The sequence below is a fragment of the Scyliorhinus canicula genome, chromosome 17 (genome assembly GCF_902713615.1).
Source record: "Scyliorhinus canicula chromosome 17, sScyCan1.1, whole genome shotgun sequence".
Classification (NCBI taxonomy): domain Eukaryota; kingdom Metazoa; phylum Chordata; class Chondrichthyes; order Carcharhiniformes; family Scyliorhinidae; genus Scyliorhinus; species Scyliorhinus canicula.
The window spans coordinates 81,053,657-81,080,103 of NC_052162.1; the positions used below are offsets into that span (position 1 = coordinate 81,053,657).

Consider the following 26,447-nt stretch of genomic DNA (forward strand, 5'->3'; position numbering starts at 1 on the left):
CCCCTGCGGGAAGTACCGCATTGGGCTCCTTCACTGCCTCTTCCCCGAGGGTGATCACTGGCCCAGGGTTAACCCATGGGACTGAGGTGAGGCTGGTGTGAGCTCCGGAGGTGCCACCATCACCTGGGGCTGCCAATCCTGGAGGTCTGCCGTCATCTATGCTCTCAGTCATGGCGCACTGAGACTGGGTCATGACCCTCATGACAGAGGACTGTCATGTTTCTCTATGACTGGCTAAGGTCAGTCAGCATCCAGCCAATGCTCTCAATGCCCTCAGCCATGAGCCTTTCTGAATGGGCTAAGCTCTGCAGGACTGCAGCAATGTCCATCTGCGCCTCCGCCTTGCCTGTCTCTCACTGGACTCTGCTTTCCTGTGCCTCCGCCATGGATAGCACAGTGTGCCCCAAGCTTTGGTCACTCTGACATCACATGGCCCTGAGGTCTTGTCCCAGGCCTTTAAGTGTTGGCCTGGGTGCCACACATTGTTGGCACCAGCTCCTGCACTTGAAGGTGATTGGGCTCCTCTAGCTTGACTTGCTGGCGCTGTGAGAGTTGCTGACAATCCTTCCTGTAGATTCTGGCTCAGCATCTGCAACAGCGATGGGATGATCTTTTCCAGAATTGTAACACATCTGGCTGACGACTGTTCCCTGGGTTCAGGCAGCCCTCCAAGCATCCACTCCCTTGGGAGTCCCTGCTTCCACCTGATGTGCTGCAATGTGTGTGGTGCTCACACATAAGCCAGGAGCCTGATTACAAACATTACCCACTGAGGTGATTGTCTCTGTAATGGTGGATGGTGCAGATGCAAGTAGTGGGAAGACATCGGTGTCTTCCCCGGAGTGGTGCTCTTGGTTGTCCTGAGGATCTGACTGGGGCGAGGGTGGGGGGCCCCGATGGCACTGCCTTTTCTGATGGTGAACCTGCAAGACAAAAGACATGGAGGGAGATGTTGCGAAGCACTGATCTGTAGGAGAGGGGTAACTCGCTCGCTTTGGATCATCTGCATTGCACTGGACTCACTTGCTTGTTGCATGTCGAACTCCATTCAAGCCACTGTCCTCTCATAGCCTCCCTGCGTGTTGCTGGGCCCTTTCCTCAGAGTGAATGTGGACCTGAACATCTGGGCAATAATGGCTCGCTTGCTTCTTGGGGACACTGACCGGACATAGTGAGATGCTAGGGCTCAAGTTTAATGGGGTGGGGAGGGGGGATGGTTTGAAGCCGGTGCCATATGTGCGCAAGGCTTGTGACCAGAGAGGACATTATTTGTGTTGGGGTTTCGTGGAGGGTGGGTTGGAAGAGAGATTCAGGCAGGTGATGTATTGTTGTCCTCTAGGGGATTGGCAGCGGGTGTGAAGAGTGAGGGATGTGAGTGATACCAGGGGCACAGAGGTGGTTACTTGTCCAAGCTGCCCTAAGGAGGTCATTCATCATCTTACGACATTGCCTGCCAGTCCCACTGGTAAGGCTGGGGGCCTCTGCCACCTCATTCCAGACATTGTTCAGTCTCCACCCCACCCTGGGGACGAGGGCATCCCTCCTCTCCTCAATGGCGCATTTGCTCAATCTCCAACTCCAGGAACCTTGGAGCAGGTCTTTTGGCAGCTTTCTTATTGGCCGGAACAGCACTCTGCTGCGTGGAGCGATTACAAGCTGCTCCAGAGCGAACAAGAATCCCAACCCCAGTGGCTCAGATGCCAGCGGATCAGGGAATCGTGCATGGCCAATCCACCTAACCTGCACATCTTTGGCCTCTGGGAGGAAATGAAGTACCTGGAGGAAACCCACGCAGACACGGGGAGAATGTGCAAACTCCACAAAGTCACTGCAGAAACCAGGTGAGACAGCAGGGCTAACCATTGTGCCACCCTGCCACTGCTCATAAGACATTGTCCAGTGTTTGCTTAAAGGTACACTGTACTTTTCTGCTGACACATGGGCAGCACAGTAGCACGGCGGTTAGCTTCACAGCGCCAGAGTCCCAGTTTCGATTACTGGCTTGGGTCACTGTCTGTGTGGAGTCTGCAAGTTCTCCACGTGTCTGCATTGGTTTCCTGTGGGTGCCCGAAAGACGTGATGTTAGATAATTTGGACATTCTGAATTCTCCCTCAGTGTACCAGAACAGGTGCCTGAATGTGGCGACCAGGGGCTTTTCACAGTAACTTCATTGCAGTGTTCACATAAGCCTACTTGTGACAATAAATAAAGATTATTTTTTTTAAAAACATCACCTTGCTGTGATGTGACACAATCGATTAAAACACAGTGGAAGTCAAATGAAAAAGACAAAATAACTGAATGTTGCATTGTTGCTTCATCTAATCATGCAGACACTCGTCAGGGAAAGTCCAACTCGTTAAAAGCAATTGTAGCTGAGTACTGCTTATGAAATCTTATCAATTGTACGACTTGAAGTTATGAAAAGAGGATATCTGCACGATCAGTGTATGGCTAATTTGATACCAACCCGATTAAGAAAGAAAAAGTGGGAAATGGTCCAGGGCGCGCGCACACAGTGCTTTATTGGAGGCTTTATTCCTATAAAGGTGGGTATCCTACGCCGCGAGCTGATGTTTCCAGTGAATCCCTGCCAGAGGAATCCGACGTAAAGCTGTGCCTCAGTGGGAGGTCCTATTTTGGAGAAGGGTTAGGGTGATAAGGATGTCCATAAGCCAATCGCGTTACCCGGGAACATGATGAACAACCGATGAGAAGATAATTAAACAGGTTAGCACATCCCGTAACCTGTTACTTCGAAAAAAGGAGTAAATCTGTCACTGAGGTTGACCATAAATACCGATTGCAGTTCAAATGAAATAGAGTACTGAGCTGGAGTGAGCGCCCTTGTTACATCCTGTGTGGGGTTCAGTCAGATAGACCGGCAGCTCGACAGAGAAACCAAGGTGAGTGCTTCCAATTTGAGCGGATTCGCGCGTTAATTCATGTCCACTTTTTTGTTTTTTAACTGTGCTTTACCACAGACTGCGGAATCCACACAACAGTTGTCCGCAATGTAAATCTGTTGGTTTGTTTTTCTCTGAATCAGCGAGCTATGATGACATTTCAAAGCAATCGATCTGCTCGCGCATTGAATATTGTTTGCTATTTCGTTCTCCGAGGAGATAACGCGCGCGCGGAATTTGCGTCAATGATTAAACACGAACCAAAGTTTACTTTCTCCCCTGTTGATGTACAAATGTACGTTTATTCCCGAGAATCACTTACCAGGGAGCACCAGTACTTCTGTCATGGTGACACTGCCCACTATTTCGAGCAAGTACTGTTGTTGCTGTGTCATGTGACTGAGTGACTTAAATGCAATAGTTTTATGATTGGCACGGTGACACAGTGCCTCACAGCACCCGCCGTGGGCCACTGTGTGGAGTTTGCACTTTCTCCCCATGTCTGCCTGGGTGGGTTTCCGCCCACAGTCCAAAGATATGCAGGTTAGGTATACTGGCCATGCTAAATTGCTCCTTGGTGTCACAGAGATGGGTCAGCCCATCCAGTTTGCACTGACCATCCAGGAGAGCACCCTAGCCTAGGTCCAGTCCCTCCCCCATAACCCCGTAATCCACCGGTTGGACACTTAAGGGGCAATTTAACATGGCCAATCCACCTAACCTGCACATCTTTGGACTGTGGGAGGAAACCCACATAGGCACGGGGAGAATGTGCAAACTCCACACAGATTAGGGGGATTGGCCATGCTAAATTGCCCTTAGTGTCCAAAATTGCCCTTTGTGTTGGGTGGGGTTACTGGGTTATGGGGATAGGGTGGGGGTGTGGGCTTGGGTAGGGTGCTCTTTCCAAGAGCCAGTGCAGATTCGATGGGCCGAATGGCCTCCTTCTGCACTGTAAATTCTATGAAAAAAATAAGATCATCACCCAAGGACGGAATCAAACCCTGACTCATGACACTGCTAGTGCAGCTCGGTTGACATCATGGTTGGCTGCAGGCTCTAATACTGAGGCTTGCTCCTTTGGAGGGAAAGTACTAAAAGGCTGAATTCATGGCAGCAAGATTCCCCCAGATGAACTGGAAAGTATGTCGCAGGTAACACTGAATGGAGTTCTGCTTCCTGGACCACAAATTTGTGGATGCAGAAGAACAAGCCAAATGAAGGGCTATGCAGAATAAATACCTTTGGTTTGTCGGAATCTGACCAGAGGGATCCTGAAAGTAATGGTCAACATTAGACGACTAGTTCAAAGTGAAAACTAATTTTAGAATGTGTTTCCTGGAGCTCATTTGATAAAGGTAGAAAGCCAATGATTGCATTGATGATTTTGTCAGTATTTGCAGCGAGAGATAAAAATAATGCAATCTTAATGCACTATGGAGTTGGTCATTATCTCCACTTCCATATAGGCATTCTGGAAAGATCTACTAGAGAAGCTGAAGGGATAAGGCATAGAGAGCGTGTTACAGGATGGACAAGATATGAGGCCATTGCAGGAGGGAGACAATGTTCGCGTGCCTTAGAGTCTGGGATGACTATCGGTGTAATATCCAGGGCATTCATGCTAAACAAGTAGCACTTTACCAGGCCATTACCTTTCTAAGTGATCACAGACGAGATACATCAAGAGGCAGGATAGGTGGAAATACCACTACTTTACATTAATCAGGAAGTGAAGGTCCGACATCTACAAAAATAAGTGTGAATCCCAGCAGAAGTGTTAAGGGTGCAACAAACCAAGATCCTAAAAGGTGACACCAAATGGTGCGATATTCAAATGGAAAAGGCTCACCTCAGGGACTCTCTTTCAATTTTGATGGAATAACTAAGCAACATCATCTATGCATATACATGTGCATTGTTCTGTCTAAGAGGCAAAAAGCAGCACACAGACAATATTTCCTTCTTACTTAACCCTGGTACCAAAGTCCCAGAGCTCCCAAACAATCACAACCCCTCCCAGTTTCCGAATGCTTCCAAATCCCAACCCCATCTTTGCTAATTCCTTTGTCTAAACGTAAAACCAATGTTTCAGCATTGCTACCATCCCAGATCTTATTCACACACCAATGTTCCCACTTCCAAACACACACATGTGAAATACAGAAGCTATATTGAGGTATAAGAGTTACTATAAATAATGTACTTTTATAATACAAAATGAAATTGAAAAGAGGATATTAAGGAATGCAAATGTTGATGTGGCTCATTCTGGTAGTCATGTATCTCGTATGTTAATATTAGTGTTTGTGCTTCTTTAGTACTTTTGACCACAATTAGAGATACATGCTTTCGTCAACTCAAAGCATTTCATTCTGTAGAACTGCATTTCCAACCACAAAGTTTAGAAATAATTAACAGGAAAATATATTCATATTGCAATGTTCTGCTGAAAGACTTATCTTTTGAATATTTGTGAAGGTACAGTAATTTGGATATTGTGGTTCAATATCCAAGACTAAACACTGACAAAATCCAAACTGGTTTCATCTAAAGTAAAAAGTTGAAAATATCAAAGCAAAGTAGCTTTGAATTGTGCATTAAAGTTTTTAACAATGCTTAACTTCCTCACAAGCAAAAGCACATAAGTATAATGGCCATTTTACAGTAGAGAATTGCACAACAATCCAAAATATTTTTAATGTTCTATTTTTTATACACACACCAAAGTTGCTTTTTTAATGCGTAAATTGGAAATGGATAATTACGGTTATAAGACTGGATAGCTAACTGGCTCTATCGTATTTGGATTTTTCTAATTCAAGGCAACTGCGAATACTGAACCATGGAACTGGACAACATTGTAGCTTTTCTTGCTATAATTCTATGGCCAAATGCTGGATCCGAGATGCTAACTTCAGGTACGACCTCAAGGATCGGATGCTGTACACTTCCTAAAATATGTTCTTCAATTTTGTAACGTTTCAAAAATCTTTTGATTCAGAATTCCTCTTTTCAAAGATTTTGCCTTGTTCCAGTTGATCCACCAACTGACTTGCAGGTCACAGACCTGGGCCATCTGGGTCCACTTCGCATCCGTTGGAAAGCTCCACTAATTTTAACCAGCCAGAGGTTGTGTGTGGTCCGGTACATGTTGTCCTATTGTAATGTGGATTCAACAAACTGTAAGGTAAATGAAACTTATTGAATATGAAATATCACTTTTCCAATAGAGCAGGATTTTCCACATCCCCTCCCCCGTGGTGTGTTTCTGGTGTCATGACCAATCTTTAGTCCTCAATCAAAAACAGATCATTATCACATTGCTGTTTGTTTGAGCACATATTGGCTGCTGAATTTCCTTTTTTTTTGATTATTTCTTTAATTGGGTTTTTGGCATTCTATATCAGAAGTTACAGAGTAAGACAAATCCAACACATGTATCAACATAAATGACAACAAAGACAGTAGTTTCAGATATGCATAGAGTATATCGTCTCGACTCGTAAAACTTATTATGCAGGGTGCCTTTGCTCGGGTCACAAGGCAATCTAGAGAGATGCAACAGAAAACACAGGAAGAAAGAATTCTCTCCTACTTGCCTTTTGATGTATTCTCCACTCCCCCACCTCTTTTCCTTGCCCGCTCCCTTCCTGTTCTCCCACCCCCCTTCCCCCTTGTCCTCGTCCTCATCCCCCATCCCTTTCCCTTCCTTGCTTTGTGCTCTGTTCTGGTGTCCCCTCCTCCCTGATTAAATGTTTGCTGTTACAAACAGGTCTTGGAACAAGTTGGTGAGTAGCCTCCATGTTTTGTAGCAGCCTTATTTTCTCGAGCTTGAGAAATTCCACCAGGTCGGGCAGCCATTCTGCAGCTTTGGGCGGCGCTGCCGATCGCCAACCGAGCAGGAGTCTCCAGCGGGCGATCAGGGAAGCAAAGACCAGAGCGTCTGCCCCTCTCCCCATGATGAACTCTGGCTGTTCTGATACCCCAAATACCTCCACCAGTGGGCAAGGCTCCACCCTCACTCCACAACCTTGGACATGGCCTCGAAGAAGGACGTCCAGTGTCCAACAAGTCTGGGGCAAGACCAGAACATGTGGATGTGGTTGGCAGCCTCACCTACCCTGACCCCCCTGTGATTTTCCCCCTTTGCTGCTCTAAAATCGATCGCCAGTGGCTCAATTGCCAGGGAAAACAGTAGCGGGGACAGCGGGCATCCCTGCCTCGTGCATTTGTGCAGCTAGAAGTATCCAGAGCTGGTGGTGTTTGTCTGTATGCTCGCCGTGGGAGTGCTGTGCAGGTGAAACCTGGCCCAAACCCACTCTGTTCCATTGCTGCTGTGAGGTATTTGGATTTATTCCTGTTGAAGGCCTTCTCATGTTCAGCAGGTGCCTGATGTTCACTGTTAGCTGCCTGCCCTTGAAAAAGCCCATTTGATCTTCTACGACTACTTCTGGCATGCAGTTCTCTTCTTATTAAGTAGTATGGCCACCACCCTAGCCTTGTCCTGTAGCATGCTTGGTATATCTTTCCTACCCAGCCCTTCCTTACCCTCAGTCAGCCCTTATCCCTCAGATGCATCTCTTGGAAGAAGATTACATCAGCTCGCAAACTTTTCAGATGGGTGAAGTCTCTGTATTTTTTCACTGGGCTGATAAGTCCCCTGACATTCCAGGTGACTATTCTATTGGGGGAGGGTTTCTGTCCCCACTCCTGTGGAGTCCGCCATACTCACCATGTGGAGGTGGCCCGGATTTGGGGGGCTTCCAAGATGGCCATTTCTGATATCTTTGTTCTCTCTGTCGCCATGTGCAACCTGTTGCAACCGGCGTTCTACTCGCCTCCAATCCCCTCACCCCTAACTCCCACCACCCCCAGAGCCCACCTATCCCTTTCACCTCCCCCTACCCACACCCCCCCCCCCCAATTAAGTGTTCTTTCCACCACTTCCACCAGGCACTCCCTCCCTGCTGGGAGTTGAGCCATGTCCCCCCACCCCATACGTCCGTGTGCTAGCATTCTCGCCAGTGCGGTGGCTTCCCCTTGGGAGCAATTTCTCCATTCCCTGCCCGTTGTGTTTCCCCTCCCCTCCCATTCATGTGCCTTTCTGTCCTCCCTCCCACCCCCATCACCACTCCAACTTAGGATGTGTCCCTTTATCTTGGAACCAGTGAAGCTTGGCAATGATGACCTGTGGCTTTGCTCCTGTTTTGGGTCTCGGCTGAGGAACTAGTTCGGCTGGTTAGAACTGGGAAATAGAAGCTGATTATGTTATACTTCACACATAGGATTGCTTTGTACTGACCATGGGAGAAAATTGTAGGGGAAAAAATTAATAATTTCCCACCGCAATGTTCTTCACCTTGGAAAGAAAAATGAAAATAAGTCCTCTATCTATTTTAGATCTTTCCTCTCTGTTATCACCCCAGTGGAACATACGGTTTCCCATGTCCTCCCCGGAATATGAACTGCCCCTTTAAGGGGGCGGAGCTTCCACTGAACAAGGAGAGCCCGACTCCAATTAAAAACCCCGGCCTGAGTGAAGGGCAGAGAAGGAGACTCTAAGGGGAGTGAAGGAGTTTGGGTTTATATCGTAATAAACCTTGGTCTTTAACTTCTACCTATCATCTATGCATTCTGCTTACTGTGGATTTAACACTCTTCTTAGAGAATAATTTCACAGAAATCCCAGTTGAGACAAATAAATGAATTTATGGTAAATTTAAATGTCCATTCCACCGCTCTTGTGAAGAGTTGAATGGGTGATATTTTTATGTTTTAAACTGTGACGGATTTGTTTCCTTTGACAGCGGGTAATCACCAAACAACTGGAATACACAGATGGATTTAACCTCAACAAGGGCATAAAAGTGAAAATCCAAACATTCGTAAGAGAACAGTGTACAAACAGAACCGAACTACACAGCGACTGGGCTGAAACAGTATACCGGCCACCCATGGAAGGTAAATCACCACGGGCAGAAGATTTTCTCCTTTGCTTTGTAAAGCAGCGAATGACAATAATACTTATAAATCATAAAATATTTTCATTATATTTCTAGGCAAGTAACTTGAAATATTGGATTTATATCCACATGTTTCCAATTGCCTCATTAAACAAGTGAAATAATTGTGTGCCTTTCAGTGATTCAAGAAGGTAGCTCGCCACCAACTTCTCAATGGGCAGCTAGCAATGGGTAATAAATGGCCTAGCCCCTGACACCTGCATCCCAAGTATATTTAATTTCTAATTTCTTTACCATAAGCAGCAAGATCGCTAACTTGTAGCACCTTGAATGTAATAATTCAGGAGTCCATTCTTACCAAGCATGGACTAGCACAGCTCTAGCAGAAGGCCAATTTATATCCACCATTATCTATTAACTGGCAGAAAACAACTCCTCTGATGGATCCATTTTAAAGATGGATACTAAAACTGCCCATATGCTCTGAACATTGGTAAGCTGCATTGCAGACAATAACATGAACATACTCCATGATTAATATTAGTGTGGCAATTGCTGGTCGTGGTGTCCCCGATTATAGACGGAGGTTGGATACCTGAACATGACCTATCAGGTCAACTGAGTCAAGGCATAAGCCAGAGATCTTGGTGACGCAGGAGTATGCAAATGTAAGTGGGAGAAAGGTCCTGTTAATATAGATTAGAGTCATTGAAATGATGTGACGCACTGTTGGTTTTGTATCTGGGCATCTTTCTAAATTCCTTGTTATTGGACTAAAGCCAATGCAGAGTCACGCAGTGTTAGATACTGCAGATAGAACAAGGGAGAGTAACAGTGAATCTGAGGTTCTTATTCAAAGTTGATGCGACATCTGTGATCATTGATGTGAATGCAGCACTAAATGATTCTTTAAGAATGTGCCAAGTAGGACGAAAACAAAGTCATAAACATTGATTAGTTCTGCCAGGCTTTAAGTTCTGTCATTTGGATAACGCCAATTTTGATGTCAAAGATATCATGATCTCCTCACACTTAGTGCCTGAAAGAAGAATGGAGTGAGAGGGGAACGGAAGTTTATAAACTTGGTTGACTATGGGGAAAACCAGTTTCTTACTACATTACTTTTATCTGCCCTCTTTGCCAGTCCAAGTCAATCAAAAGCAATAGTACAGCCAGTCCTTGGACTTACGACACAGCTTGTTTGTCGACACCGTGTTGTAAGTCAAAAAGTTATAACTTGGAACTGATTTTCCCCATGAGAAAAATGTTAAAAATGGGAGATTGGTTCCATTAGTGGGAAAAGACAGCAAATTGCGACCTAATTTCCCATGGGTTTCAGACATTCGTTGCGATGCATCCAGTCCTCTGCCTGGAGAGCCACAGCCACCGTTCTCTCTAACTAGCCTGGCTAACAGCTTCAGACTGCAGGCACGAAAGATTCCCATTGTAATCAACGGGAGGACAGCCAGAGGAGCAGGACGCGATTTTCACCACTAAATTGATGCCTCGTTTCCCAGTTTTCAAAAACAGATTGCTGGTTTCTGGGCTCTAGGCCACAGCAACTGTCTCCATGACGACCTTCTGGCTTGGTGTGAGAAGGGTGCAGGGAGTTCGGTGTTTTGGTGGGAGCTTTTGCCGCAGTTCATTCAAAACATATCACATGTATAAATCATGTTTATAAAAATATAAAAGATGGTCTGGCAATGTTGTAAACTCAAACCCGATGCCATAATTCGAAACAGGGTATCAATTTTTAAAAGTCTTAAGTGCCATTCATTGTAATTTGTTATTTTCTGAACTTGCCTTGGTGTACGTGATATATAAAGATGTCTGTCTCAATTCAGTACTTGCATGTACTTCTGATTTATTTAGCGAATGCGAAGTTTCTAAGTCAAGCAGTTTCTTCTGGTCCTCCTCTGTTGAGTGAGTATAGGCCTTGGCTGTGCATTGGTCATTCTTCTATGATGTGGTGTATAATTTGTTCTCTCCCACAGGCACAGGGGGCCAGCACTAATGTGGAGATTAACCAAGCAGGAGCCTTGGCCGGTCCTGAACCTGGAAGGTTGAAACCCGGTGGCTGTTAGGTTGGGTTTGAGACCAGATACTTGTCTGTCATGTCCAATGATCCCCATTCATTTGTCCAGGTGGAATCTGCATTGAAGTCCTGTGTGGAAGGGCTTTTACAGACCGACCTTCTTGATGTGAGTCGTACCTTGGGTGGGCTGAATAGGTCAGCATGAAGTGGCAGGTGGGGGGCTTTGCAAACCTTTTCTATCATTTTGTGGGTTGTTTCAGGTCAGCAGAGATATTGAGGTGTGATGTTTGCCAGGACAGGGTGCCAACGACGTGGTGTTCAGCATAGTGTTCCATTCATTTGGATGTTAATATCCTTCTTGGCTTTTGCATTGTAAAGATTGAATAAGCTGGATACTGTTTCTGCAGGGCTTGGCTTGAGTTGTCAAGTATTACAGAATTGTTCAAGTTTTGACAAGTCCTCATTTAGGGATCGGCCTGAGGTGTTGAAGTTGGGGACTTGAGTTGCGAGGCCCATGTTGTTGACATATATAAATTTTCAGGAGGTAGTATGTTTTATACCTCCGAGTCAGCAGGTTGCAAGTTCAAATCCAAACCCATAAATTTGAACACACAATGCAGACTGACATCTCAGTGCAATGCTGAGGCTGAATTCATCGGTGGAGATGCCACTTTTCAGATTGGATGTTAAAAGGCCCTACCTTCCCTCTTTGGTGGAAATAAAAGACCCAATGGCCGTATTCAAAGAAGAGCAGGAGAATTTTCCTGGCGTCTTAGCCGACACTTGTCCTTCATCTAACATCAGTGAAACAGATTCTCTGGCCATTTATTTACTGAGAGATCTTGCTGTGAGGAAATTGACCAGCATGCTGTCATGATTACAGCAGTGGATAGACTTAAAAAGCTTTTCATTGTTATGTGGAGGTATTAAACAGATTGTTTTGAATGTACATCCCTTTATTATATAATACAACATATCCACATCTCCACCACACACCTTGTTTACAATTAATAAAGTGTAGCCAGCCATTTTCTGATCAGATATAACAATTAACATTCTCTTTTTCCTCAAAGGACACGTGGATTCCAAAGTTAGGGATTTACAATGCATTGTTTACAACCTGGAATATATGGACTGCAGGTGGCAGAATGGAATGAGTGCTCCAAATGCGACCAGTTACAGACTTTATTACTGGTATGTACCACAGCACGGATAGCTAAATAAAAAATAGGTTCATGTAAAGAGAAGTATGTTGATGCATTGGAAAAGGCATGAGAAAAGGAACACCGAACTGCTTCTTTTGTTAATATACGAAAGGAAGTATTTTAATTTTAATAAATTTAGAGTACCCAATCCATTTTTTCCAATTAAGGGAGCAATTTAGCGTGGCCAATCCACCTATCCTGCGCATCTTTGGGTTGTGGGGCGTACCCACGCAAACAAGGGGAGAATGTGCAAACTCCACACGGACGGTGACCCAGAGCCGGGATCGAACCTGGGACCTCGGTGCCTTGAGGCAGTAGTGCTAACCACTGCACCACCGTGCTGCCCTATACCAAATGAAGTATAATCCATGTTGTTGATCTTCTAATCAAGTGGATTTTGTAGACAGTAACAAAGTGACAGCGCTTACCACAACTCTCAAACAAAGTTACCCGCAAAGATCTAATAACTTTTTGTGGTGTGGGCATTCCCCTTTCTGGGGAATTAGGTCAAGAAATGAAATGAAAATCGCTTATTGTCACGAGTAGGCTTCAATTAAGTTACTGTGAAAAGCCCCTAGTCGCCACATTCCGGCGCCTGTCCGGGGAGGCTGGTACGGGAATCAAACCGTGCTGCTGGCCTGCTTGGTCTGCTTTAAAAGCCAGCGATTTAACTCAGTGAGCTAAACCCGCCCCTGCTATATTAGGTGATGTATGGTAGGACCTGTACTACAGGTATGTCGGTAGTCCCTGCCTGCTGGCTCCGGAGTATAAATGTGTATGTGCTCCATGCTGCAGCCATTTCGCCAGCTGCTGTGGGAGGCCACACATCTTAGAGCAATAAAGCCTCAGTTGTATCCAACTGGCCTGCTGGATCGCCAGGTATCAAGAAAACAGTGATGTCCTCATGAAGGGTAAGCAGCCAATCATTTTGGTGATCTGCAAAAGACACCAAACCAGAAAGTAAAACACACTAATATCCTTAACTTAACATTTTCTAGAGCGCAAAATAAATGAGTTGGAGATGCATATGGCATGAAGCGAGAAGGTGACATATCAAAATTTAAAACAATGTATAGATTTTTAAAATTTTGATTAGTACCATCATGGAGGAATTTGAAATTCTACCAATATAAAATTGCTTTTTTCAGGGCCAGAGAGGTTTTGCAGCTATAGTTACAAATTTAAAACACAATTACACCTTATTCAACAAGGGTTTGTGCAATATGACAAATAGCGTCATATTATTACAATATGACTCATTTCTGTGTTTAACTACACATGTACGGACTTCAGAAGTTACTGACAGTTTCAAAACAGTGGATCATGTGAACACTACCAGTTTCACTCCTATTACCACCACACAATTGGGACCACTTATTAAATGATCAATATGTATATATAATTAAAGAACAAGTGTGTCTGGGTCAACACTTGCTCATTGATTTTCTTCCAGTATTGCTGAAGTACCAGAAAATATGCACTACGTAAAAAAAATATGCTAATTTAAAACTAATTATCTCATATGGTTGCAGTAAAACAAAATGTTTTCAGTACAGTTTACTGTAGTGTGTTCGTCAACAGAATAATTCAGTTTAATTTACATTGCCTGCTTGCTGCTCACGCCATTTCGGGTTACACTTTCCAACCAACTACAAATTTTGCTTTTAAAAAAAAATGAAATAAGGATAACTGCTTTGAGAAAAATCAAACCATTAATTTTTAATTTATGAATACCATTACTTAAGGCTTAATTTTGCTACGTGCTTTCAGGCTGTAACTCTCAGTTACATCCACATTTTGCAATGAAGATAGAGTCTCTGCATTTAATGTTGCTGTTATACCAATAATTCACTGCGAGATGATGAGAGTGAGTGAACTTAGGCTTTATTAACCAAGAACTTGCCTGCCTGTGTCTGCTGTACAAAATGAACACTGCCCCCAGGCGGCTGGTCGATATACCATCCGGGGGGGGGGGGGGGGGGGGGGGGGGGGCGCGGAGCCGGATGCGGAGCCCACCAGGTTCCAGTACAATACCTGTAAAGGAGATCACATTACTATTGGCCCACAGTGCTACACAGACAGCTTGTACAATGGTGAATACATTCACCACAGTTGCCTTTTGCCCTAATGGTCTTTGTCAATAATAAATTAACATATCTGAACATTTTGTACCAAAACAATCAATTTATGTTTAACAAATTCTGGTTGCAGCATCTTTTGTTTGAGAAAGGGTGCACTGGTAATGTGCAAATTTGAGAAAAGCTAAGCAACGCATACGGCAATTATTAGATCTCTGTTGAACAGAAATTACTATTTAAAAATTCAGCAACAAAATCAAAACATGGAAGAAGCTTGCTGTTTTCACATTAAACACGCCCATTTTAGTTATGAAAAGGTCCGCTTGGCAGAAAATTGTGCACAATGTCACCGGTAGAATTATTGAATTGAATCGGTGCCTTACGACGCCGGAAGTGCAAATCTTATTCGGATGGACAATCGAGCATCCGGCCAAAATCGAGGTCCGAGCCCGGCACCTCGGCATTTATAAATGGGGACTCAACGTCATACCTGCGGATGGGATCAGGGGGCTAAGAGCACTGAAAAACAATTGAAAACTGTCGGGCTTGCTGGGGGACGGCTGCCCACACCGGCGGCAGTAGGGGTGGTGCCATCTCCATGGACCTGGAGTGTACCCTTGGGATCAGGGTGGCTTGGCTCAGCCCACCATTTCTGCAGTCTGCCTTTTAAACGCATCCCTTTAGTGCTACTTACAGACTCTTGGGTGCTTACACTGCTGAGTGCTGCCTGTGTCCTTTAAATACTCAGAAAGCCTCTGGCCATCTGTGAGCCCACCCAGGCCGACCCGCTGGAGACCTTAAAACCCCAGCTGTATTATCAAGGTCCAAGCAAAGTCAGGAACCTATCAGGAGGTTGGCACTCCTCAGAAGCACTGGCCCATTGCCAAGGAAGCAGGGGATCAGCAGAGCTCACCCCAACCAGAGGACACCTCTACCATGCCCCTCTCAGGGCAGAAGCCTCACCAGAGATTCCACCCCTCTGAGTCACCAGCTGTATCCTCCCAGTGAGGCTGTTAGCGTTGACTGTTTCTGCCACCAACCCCCCGATGGTGTTCAGGAGGGCAGGATTGAGTCTGCGGCCCACCCTGGGGAAGAGTCTGTCCCTCCATTCTTCATTGGCCTGGAGCTCTGGGTCCACCTCGGACTCCCGACCTCGGAGGCAGGTCTTCTGTCAGCCATCTCCATGGCTGCAGTGAAGGTGCGGTAAGTTGAACGCTTAAAAACAGCTCCAGCTACTTCCGGTGATGGCTCCCGATCGGGACCGGCATTTTCGGGGCTTTAAGCCTGGTCCCAGGGTCCACGGAGGCGTCAAAGGCAGGGAGGAGGCACAGTAGAAGAAGATGTCCAGGATCAGAAAGAAAACAGCCGGTAAAAGAACAGCTGAGGGCCCTTCGGGGAGTGGAGAGGTCACCAGGGAAAAAGGAGGCTGGAGCACCAGGGGAGGCCGCATTGCTGAAGGCTGAAGAAATAACTAAGGTAATGGCTGCAGAATTCGAAAGGCAGTTTACAAAACACCTTGAGGCGATGAGGAAGGAGGTGAGGGAGGTTTTGAGTCTGCTGGTGGAGGAGTCGATTTCCCCGGTGACGATGGCGGTGGCGAGTGCAATGGCGGAGGTGCGGGCGCAAGGGGAGGCGCTAAAGGTAGTGGAGGAAATGGTGGCGCAGCACGGTGATCAACTTACCTCGATGGGGAAGGAGATGTGGGAGGCGATGGAGGTGAACAAGGATCTGCGAGGAAAATTGGAAGACCTGGAAAACAGGTCCAGGCGACAGAATCTGAGGGTTGTGGGGCTGCCCGAAGGAGTTAAAGGGCCGAGGCCGACTGAGTATTTTGCCGCTATGCTGGTGAAACTATTGGGGCAGGGGGAGGATCCCTCCTGATATGAACTGGATCGGGCTCATCGGCCGGGGAGGCCTGTACCAAAGGCGGGTGAGATACCAAGAGTCGTGACTTTGTGCTTCCGTAGGTACTGTGTGAAAGAGAAGGTCCTGTGCTGGGCCAAGAAGAAGCGGGTGGTGCAGTGGGCTGGAGCTGGTATAAGTGTATACCAGGACTTTACGGTGGAGCTGGCGAGGAGGTGGGCTGCTTTCAACTGGGTGAAGAGGGCATTGTACATCAGCAAGGTGCAGTGCGGCATTGTATATCCAGCGAAGCTGAGGGTGACTTATAAGCTCAAGGACTTCTATTTTGGAACGGCAGAAGCAGAGGAGGAGTTTGCAAAGGCAGAAGGACTGTGGCAGAACTGAGAAATTGAGAAATAGCCATGTGCCGATGTAACCTCAGGACTGTATTTTCTTCTTTTTTGTCTCTTCTTTTTTGTTTCACTGCATCCGGGTGTATGGGCTAAAGGAGCCAATGGTGTATATATTTGGACAAGGGAAGTGATGGGACTTGCACTCGAAGTGAGGGCGCTTTGGGGTGTAGGTGGATATGTGGGGTATATGAGCAAAGGGGATTTCTGGGCTTTCCTAGGGCCGGGCAAGGGGGAAAGGGACCCGGGCGGGGGCCTCTGCGCTGGCCAGTTTAAACCGGCCAGTGAACGGGAGTGAGGTGGGGGGAGGGGCTGCGGCCATCGGAGCCTGGCAGAACAGTGTCCGAGTGGTCTAGCCGGAGTGGAAAGTTGGGGGGAAGGAACTGAGGTTGGGGGAAGGAGAAGGAGTTTTACAAGAGGCAGTGGGCGGGAGGAGTTGGAGGGGAGGGGTTTACAACTCTTGGGTATCACATACGGTACTCTTTCAGAGGTTGGACGGCGTTGAGTGTGGGGGGAGGGAGTGGACTCTAGGGTGACCGGGGGGTGTTAGTGGACTCTAGGGTGACCATGGGCGGACCCGGACTCCTTTCTTTTTTCTCCTTCGTTTTTTTGTTTCCACCGTGGGAGGGTTTGTTTTATTGGATGCATATATTGACAGGTGGGCCGTTGTTTGGGGTGGTGGGAGGATGGGATTGTTGTTATTGCTCAGGGGATTGACTTTGTATCTGTTACCGTTTACTGTTTGGGGGTGGGGTGGGAACTTTGGAGGAAAATGTGAAAATGGAGAATAAAAACATTTTTTTTAAAAACAGCTCCAGCCCCAGTGGCCTCGCTGGGCTGGGAATTACTCGGAATTCACACCGGCAGAGTGCTGGTCTATTTGCATGTCCTGACTCGCTTACTGAATAATGCCCCCAACATAAACACGAATCGCAAACTATTCAGTCCCTGCAGCAACAGTCTCCCAAACGGAGAATGCTGCCCATTGTATATCATTAAGTATGTCTTCCTGTGCCTTGTACTCATTGCTGGAAACTCTATTGTAAGTAATTAATTTTTAAATGTTATCAGGCATGAAGAGCTGGACGAAACAACGGAGTGTAATCATTACATTAGAAATCAGGAGAGTATTGTTGGCTGCCATTTCCTCAGTGACGATCTTATTGAATTCAGTGATTTCAACATATGTATAAATGGCTCCTCAACCATGGGGCCAGTGAGACCAGCATACTACACGTTACAGCTTCAAGATCTAGGTAACATGAACTTATATATTTTAATGAATGTATTTTACTTTTCAATTTGCACTGTTAGCTCAAAGTGATTCATAATGAGTGCCAGTCAACAGGCCTGAATAGGTATTAAGCGTCTCACCCAGTATCATTCTCATTTTAAATGTAGGGCATTGATTCCAAGTGATCTGACCAAGCACTGTGCTGCTACACCCTATTGTTGAACCTTGGCTGCCACTCTGGGTGAGATGAGTTAACATGTCAGAATGCAGAAAATGAGCTTGGAACTTGCCCAGTCTGTACTCCTTTTAAGTGCCGCAGTATTTACTTTATCTTTGAGACAACAATTTTCCTTTAACAGAAAATGGTGTGAATAGCATCAACATTAATAATACAGCATGTGATATATTCCTGCCTGCGACAGATCCCCCCCCCCCCCCCTCCCCTAATTGAAAAGGAGTAGAAAGTTCTTCTGATACTCTGGACGACACTGATCCCTCACACATCACTTCTTGTTGCAAAGGGAGCGCTTATAACATCCACGCTCTCCTTTGTTTATACCAGGAACTCCAAACAATGATTATTTCTAGAAGCAAGGAATAATTTTGATGTGTTATGTACTCTGGGATAACACTGGATGTAGCTTTAACCAAAAGATACTCCAGACCTTGAAGTTAATTCAATCTGATTTATTGAACCAGTAGCACAGTTAGCACAGTTCTCTATGAGTTCGACTCTCTGCTAACCTAAGTGTGCTTACTCTGTATGACTGAACCAGTCTAGCTCTTGGCTACGTGTTGGAGGTGTGACACTGTACATACACCCTGACTCACTCTGTAGATATTCATCAGTAGAAAGTGGCGGTGTGTGAGTGCCTCGTGCCTTTTATAGTGAGATACCACCCCTGAGTGTCCTGCCTGCTCATTGGTCATGTCCTGTTCTCTGTGTTCATTAGCTGCCTGTCTGTGCATGTCTGGATATTATTATCTGCATGTCTGCATATCGTGACAGATTTTTGGTTCAAATGTACATGGAGTAAAGGTGAATGAATGTTCAGTGAGGGCTCATTGTGAGTTCAATGAAAGTTTGACCTCTGAGCAAAGATTTCTGGGAGGAGCTGTGAACCAAGTGTTATGGGGCGTGAGGGGGGGGGGGGATTGTGGTGGGGGGTGGGGGGTGGCGCATTGTCAAAAAATGCAATCCTGCTAAACAGTATGATCTCAATCATCAGCAAAGTTATGGAAGGTGTCATTGATCGTGCTATCTTATTGATGCTCAGCTTGGATTCTACCAAGGGCACTTGGCTCTTGGTCCAAACATGGTCCAAAAAATTCAGGAGTAGGTGAGAGTGACAGTCCTTGACATCAAGACGGCATTTGGCTGAGTGTGGCATCAAGGAGCCCTAGCAAAACTGAAGTCAATGGGAATCCGCTGATTGGAGTCGTACCTAGCACAAAGCTGGTTGTTGGAGGGTAACCATTTCAGTTCCAGGATATCACTGCAGGAGTTCCTCAGGCTGGTGTCCCAGGCCCAACCATCTTCAGCTGCTTCACCCATAATCTCCCCTCCATTCATCCATTCATAAGGTCAGAGGTGGGAGTGTTTGCTGATGATTATGCAACGTTCAGTACCATTCAGCCTTCTCAGATCAGATATTGAAGGAGTTGGTGCCTGTGGTGCAATTTGTACTGGCCTTACCAATGCTGCTCGTGTCTCAAGAAAGAATGATTAATAAAAAGGTCAAAGCATTGTGACAACTGCCAGAATGGCAAACACATGCCGCTTGCACATTAGGTGAGTGGAATCAGTGAAATTGATGAAGACAGTTGCATTGTGTGAAGGACGATTTGTGTATACAATCAATGAAGTCTTGTATTTGAGTATGTGCACTCCACAGCCAGCCAAATATGGCATCAGTCACCTGCTTGGTGTGAGAATGGACAATAGACTAGGGCTGCTAGGGACCTTGGATTCTGTGGTGGTTGAGGCAACTGGCTGTAGGCCTTGTTGCGTGTGATGACAGAACTCTGTGACAGCCCCCGAAAGAGGCAGGGCCTCCGAATACATTACTCCTCACAGAACTGGGGGTATGCTGTCCTGCACCTATACATGCTGTTAAAGGTGTGAGGGTTCCTTGATAAATACAAGCTAATTACTAAATGAACGTAATTTAACATTGTCAAATCAGTCACTTAAATGATCCTTATTAATGCTTAGCTTTCATTGAACTGATGCTTGTGGCTGTACTCATAAATTGTTGCACTTTCAGTTAAGGTAGCAGCCCCTGATCAGATTAACCTGACCTCATCAACAACAGATACAATTTATGTCCATTGGGAGCCTCCAGCTAGCAAAATCAAGCCTCACTGTCTGGAATATGAAGTGCAATTCCGTGGGAAAAGCTCTGACTGGCAGGTAGGCAGATTCATTACCTGCACAAACAAGTTGCTTGGCACAGTAGGTTAGATATTCTAAGGCAATGCTTTTTCTGAATGAAGTCTCACTCAGTAGGTATAGGGATCAAAAGAATGAGGCAGTGAATCTATGCCCTCCCCCTAACCCATGTTCTGCCAATCTCCCAGCCATTATCATAGAATCCCTGCAGTGCAGATTTGGCCCATCGAGTCTACACCGATCCTCTGAAAGAGTACTCTACCTAGGCCCATTCCCCATAACCCTGTGACCACATCCAACCTTCGGACACACTAAGCGGCAATTTAGCATGGCCAATTCACCTCACCTGCGCATCCTGAGCTGTTGGAGAAAACCGGAGCACCTGGAGGAAACTCGTACAGACACTGGGAGAAGGTGCAAACTCCACACAGTCACCCAAGGTGCGGAATTGAACCCAGGTCCCGAACACTGTGAGGCATCAGTGCTAACCAATGTGCCACCGTGCCGCCCTGGCCATTATGTTCATGAAGCTGCTGAACTGACCTTCTTATCCTGATTGTTCAATCTGCACTTCCATTTAGTAATACTCTGCACCAATTGCCTCAGCTTACAAAGATTGTACAGCACAGAAACAAACCTGTAAGCATGGTGTTTGCCAATGCTTGAACTGCACACCAGCAGGCTCCTCCTTGCTTCATGTCACCCTAGCAAAATGTTCTTATATTACTTTCTCCGCCATGTACTTACCTAACTTTCCTTTCCCTTGCAAAATTGGCTCGAATTACTTAGCCACTGGAACATTGTTCAAGAATATTTTGTCTGATCTCTAAACTATCTGTCATTTTTACTCTTCTTGTCTTTGAAGTCACTGACGTTTTGAGTTGAAATGAAAGGCAGCGTAGTCACTCTTTCTCTGCCAATGGATCTGGTTCAACATCTCCATCTGTGCAGCCATCTGCTTTAGAAAAAAAATACTTCTGACATTTGTATTGACGTAAAGCATTCGGAGAAATGTCATCCCAATGTCTGCAAACCTAGTTAGATAGCTCCCAAGCTTCAATTGCATTAAGCAGAAATGTCAGTTCTGTTGACTTGCTCCTCTAGCATCTTCTCCCTGGGCAGAGCTGTCTCTTGGATTTGATGCATCTATCTATCATCTGTCCTAATGGTTGAGCTGTCATGTTCTCTTTGAAAAGTTGATATTTTTGGCATACCTTTCTGTTTCATTTCCTCTGTGATCTACGTTCGATCTTTGATTTGTATTAAGTTAGCTAGCCTGGCACTAAGTGCCTTTCTACTGACCAAAATGCCCTTTGTATGGAGAGGGGAACCAGCAGGTGCTCCTTCTTCCGCTTGCTACAAGCACATGTGTAAACACCAGATACAAACCAGACTAGACTCCGCTGTGGTATTCACACATGAAAAATTTAAGGCAAACGCACCCCAAGATCTATTCCCCAGAACCTGTGAGAAAGGGATAGAGAAAATTGGTGAGAGAAAAGAATTGTTGCATTTCCCCAGTTGGTTTAATGTTACGTCCAATATTCAGTTTTATTTTTATCAGCTCTATAATTTGAACGGCAAAGAGGTCCAATCTAGTATACCTTCTGTTTCTCTCAAAATGTGTACCTCCTAATTAAACCCCATCTTGTCATTCTGTTTTGCTTCCCATGCCATCTTTCCGTCTCTTTAGAAATATTCACCCGCTCCCTGAGAATGACCCCTCCATAGGTACTTATAAAATTGCTGAAAGTGCTGTCAGTTCTCAGGTTATCGCCATTTGAACACTCTCAATTTTTTGAATTGGCCAGTTTTTTTATGATCTAATAAAATTTAAGCCAGTATAAAAACAGAAATTGCTGGAAAAGCACAAAACATAATCCGCATTAATAAAGGGAAAAGGCAAGTTAACGTTTCAGTGGTTAAACCCTTTGTCAGATCAGGAATATGGCAACAATTATTGGAAATATTTTTTTCAACATTTCTTCATTCGTTCATGGGATGTAGGCGTCACTGGCTGGGCCAGCATTTATTGCCCATCCCCGAAGGCCTAAATGCCTTAAAAGTCACCCACATTGCTGTGGATCTGGAGTCACATGTAGGCCAGAGCAGGTAAGGACGACAAATATCCTTCCCGAAAGGACATCAGTGAACCAGATTGTTTTCGACAATGGTTTCACGGTCATCTTTAGAATTTTAATTCCAGATTTGTCTTTTTATTGAATTTAATTTGCATCATCTGCCATGACAGGATTCAAACCCGGGTCCCCAGAGCGTGACTCTGGGTTTCTGGATTACTAGTCAAGTGACAATAACATTACACCAATGTCTCCCATGAAGTGTGTGGTGCTATTTCTATGCTTGGAAGTTTTTTTTTAAATACTGTGCTTTGTTTCCAGTCTAAAGTAATTCCTGAGCCAGTCACCTCGACAACTCTGAATGTGATAGCTAAAGAAATGTACTGTGTCCGTGTGAGAGCAGCTGTTAATATGTTTTGTGCTGATGAGAGCATTTGGAGTGACTGGGGTTCCATCCAATGCTTGACAGGTATGTTCACGACTCAAAGAATTGAATCTAGTGGAAGAAGTGTTTGTGAAAATGAATGCAAACCTTTACAATTATATTTCTTACGTTCTTTGTATAGTTAGATGATATCAAAGTTTACATTGCAGTAACAACATAGTGCGTGAAACGAAACAGAAAAAACATTTTGTTCTTCTGTCAGACTTTCTCGCACGGAGCTAAATTATCCAAAGTATCAGGATATAGTTAACTGTGTTGGCAGGGATGCTGCCTCAATGTAGAACAGGATAGCTGGCAATCACACGACATGCTTTCTAGAATACCAGCATTCTTATGAGCTATTGGTCAGAGCAGTGTCTTAACTTTAGCGAGATACATTATCATTACTGTGAAATTAAGAAACATGGAATTCCATAACTCTGAACAATCCTCGTGTAATTACGTCAGTTACAAGAAGAATTCCAGCAGAAAATAGCCCTTCAGTGCAATGTATGCAAAGGCCTATACACCCAAATATTTCAGTGACTTTATAAGAAAAAAATAATTGTATTCCGAGAGGGGGGATGGGGGGGGGGGGGGGGGAAGGGGGGTTGCGGTAAGTGGTAGAGGGAAGACACCTTAGCCAGATTTAACAAATCTGCCAAATTATTGTTTCACTCTATGTTCACTGGCAAATGTTCAGAAAAGATCCAGGACCAAATTTGTCAGAAATATGAAGATCTCTTCCCTTTAATATTTTTAAAAAATTAAACCCGATCAAGGCAAAACAGTGACTATTAAGAGGTTGAACTATTTTTGGGATCGACAGTTCACACTGTGGGGTGAAAAAAATGTTTGGACAAAGGAGCCACAACCGATTTAATAAGTCGATTGCAGTTTCTCTGTACCAGTCAGGTCACTTAATCTTGGGGAGAAAGGTGGAAGTGGCAATGGTGCCTACATTTATTGGAGCATTCACTGGACTTAATGGGTAGTTTTACACGTAATACGGGCTTGAGGTAAAACAGATGGGATAGTAACAGCCTCCTTGCGACACTAATAAAGATTATTATTATTTTGACTTGTGTTCAATGGATGAAAGCTGATTTCTGATCTGTGTACCCGCAGAACCTTCACAGGGTGGAGAAGATGTGATCAAACGTAACTTCTTCGCAGAACTGATTGTCCTTATGGCTTTAGTGCTATTCACATTGGCACTGTGTGTTGGTACTCTCTTCTCCTGGATCAGATGGAAAAGGTAAGAGCATTTAAAAGGAATTTGGGACTCAGGAGCAGGCCACTTAGCCCCTCGAGCCACCTTTGCCATTCAATAAGATCGTGGCTGATCTGGGTTGTGGTTTCAGCTCCATTTTCCTGACTGCCCCTCATTTTAGCTATCTCCTTTGTCTATTAAAAACCTTTCTGCTCTGTCTTGATTAAGTTCAATGACTTAGGCTCCACTGCTTTCAGGAAAAGAGGATTCCACGGACTAATGACCCTCAGAGGGAAACAAAATTCTCCTCATCTCTGTCTTAAAAGATAGGCCTCTTACTGTTAAACTGTGTCCCTAAGTTCTAGTCTCCGCCACAAGAGGAAACATCCTCCCGGTAATCCTCCCTCTCAAGTCCCCTCCGCATTTTATATGCTTCAGTAAGATCACCTCTCATTCTGCGAAACTATAATGTGTATCGGCCCAACCCATTCAACCATTCTTCATAAGATAAGCCCTTCATCCCAAGAATGAGTCGAGTGAACGTTCTCAAAACTGTTTCTAATGCAGTTGTATATTTTTTCAAATATAGAGACCAAAACTGTATACAGTAGTCCAGCTGTAGTCTCGCCAAAGCCCTGTACACCTCCAGTAAAATCTCTCTACTTTTATATTCTATTCCCCTCATAATAAACACCAATATTTCATTTGCCTTCCCAATCACTTTATGTGCCTGCATACTAACCTGTTTGGATGAATTCACAGGGATGCCCAGATTCCTCTGGACCACTGAGTTCTGCAATCTCTCCCCCTTTAAACAGTATACCGTTCTTCTGTTCTTCCTGCCAAAGTGGGCAAGTTTATGTATCCCCCCCCCCCCCCCCCATTATACTCCATCTGCCCAATTTTTTACCCACTCAGTTAACCTGAATATATCCTTTTGCAGACCCTCTATTTTTTCTTGACAGCTTACTTTCTTACCTATCTTGATGTCCTCGGTACATTTAGCTACCATAGATTTGGTCCCTTCATCCAAGTCATTGATGTAGATTATAAATAGTGGAGTCCCCAGCACTGACCCTGTGGCATTGCTTAACATCCCGAAAAAGACCCAATTTTCCCTACTCTCGACTTCCTGTTGGCCAACCAATTGTTTAGCCATGTTAATATGTTACACCCGACACCATGTTCCCTTATCCTTTCTAGTTAACTTTGATGTTGCACCTTTTGGAAATCCAAGTACAGGTTTCCCATTATACTCTTAATGCAATGGCAATGAGGCCCATTCCCAACATCAAATCAGTCATGTTTTTTGAAATATAATCAGAAATCCTAAGCTGGTTAAAAAATATGATTAAAAATATACTCGTTACTACATGACTGCAATAATCATATGGAAACTGATATCATTAATGTTAATACTCATTATTGTTACTGTTCCACTGGGCAGCTTCTTCTGCTGGATATAATCATGGTTTCAGTGTACCCTTTCCTCTGCTGTAATGTGTCGCTTATGACGAAGGTCGTGGTTAAATATTTAAAATGTTTCCCTCGCACGGATATTGATTTTAATAAAAGATTGGTATCATGCTTTAGTAAAAAATAGCTGAACATATCTGATGTATATAATGGTGAAGACATTTCATATTGAGGTGTAGTAATATTTGTACTTCTAACTAATTTCCTGATCATTTTTTCTCTCAGATTGGTTGCAAAGAAGAAACTGAATGTGTTGCTCAGTTAGGACATCAAGAACATCACAAAAAAACATCCACATAAACTGTTAAGCATTGTTCATGGTGTCTGAGTATTGCTGAATAGCAGTATTTCTCAATTGTTACATAGTATTTTTTTAACTTTAATTTCACTTTGTTACGACCAGGTGAGAAGGGGTGAACTGCCTCCCCTCTTGCCAACCTCTTCAGTGGTCGCAGCAAAAAGTTTTTAAGTTTCTTTTTTTTTTAACGAGGATTTGCCTTTTCCAAATCAGAATGTATTTAACTTTTTGAGCTGTGAGCCAATCGAACAAGGTTTCCTTGAGTGAAAGAAAGAGCAAATTTATTAACCACTAAACCCGAGAAAAATAGGAAATACACAGCATCAAGAATTTGACCCTCGTGCAGTCATTAGGACATGCGCATGCACACACACACACTCGGGTATCAGAAACAAGGCAGTTAAGGGTCAATAGAAAAAAGTTGGAATATATGATTAAGAACATAGAACAGAGAACATTACAGCGCAGTACAGGCCCTTCGGCTCTCGATGTTGCGCCGACCTGTGAAACTCCTCTAAAGCCCGTCTACACTGTTCCCTTATCGTCCATATGCCTATCCAATGACCATTTGAATGCGTTTAGTGTTGGCGAGTCCACTACTGTTGCAGGCAGGGCATTCCACGCCCTTACTACTCTCTGAGTAAAGAATCTACCTCTGACATCTGTCCTATATCTATCTCCCCTCAATTTAAAGCTATGTCCCCTTGTGCTGGACATCACCATCCGAGGAAAAAGGCTCTCAATGTCCACCCTATCTAATCTTCTGATCATCTTGTATGCCTCAATTAAGTCACCTCTTAACCTTCTTCTCCTTAACGAAAACAGCCTCAAGTCCTTCAGCCTTTCCTCGTAAGATCTTCCCTCCATATCAAGCAACATCCTGGTAAAT

At 44.7% G+C, this 26,447-nt stretch overlaps 1 protein-coding gene across 1 annotated transcript; it reads left to right on the forward strand.

Annotated features, from left to right (window-relative positions):
- The first annotated feature begins 2,602 nt into the window (after positions 1-2,602).
- Positions 2,603-25,574, forward strand: LOC119952479 (interleukin-13 receptor subunit alpha-2-like). The gene is made up of 10 exons (XM_038776272.1): positions 2,603-2,907; positions 5,733-5,828; positions 5,946-6,097; positions 8,718-8,871; positions 11,982-12,102; positions 17,515-17,699; positions 19,945-20,090; positions 22,469-22,616; positions 23,700-23,829; positions 25,486-25,574. The coding sequence occupies exons 2-10, from the start codon at positions 5,753-5,755 to the stop codon at positions 25,523-25,525; spliced, it is 1,152 nt and encodes a 383-aa protein (XP_038632200.1). The 5' UTR covers positions 2,603-2,907; positions 5,733-5,752; the 3' UTR covers positions 25,526-25,574.
- Positions 25,575-26,447: the final 873 nt, after the last annotated feature.

What these genes read in the sequence shown, in the direction of transcription:
- LOC119952479 (XM_038776272.1), top strand. Translation starts at nt 5,753, where the DNA reads ATGGAACTGGACAACATTGTAGCTTTTCTTGCTATAATTCTATGGCCA. An exon ending in ATCCGAGATGCTAACTTCAG is followed by an intron (nt 5,829 to 5,945) that starts GTACGACCTCAA and finishes GCCTTGTTCCAG; the next exon opens with TTGATCCACCAACTGACTTG. An exon ending in TTCCATCCAATGCTTGACAG is followed by an intron (nt 22,617 to 23,699) that starts GTATGTTCACGA and finishes GTGTACCCGCAG; the next exon opens with AACCTTCACAGGGTGGAGAA.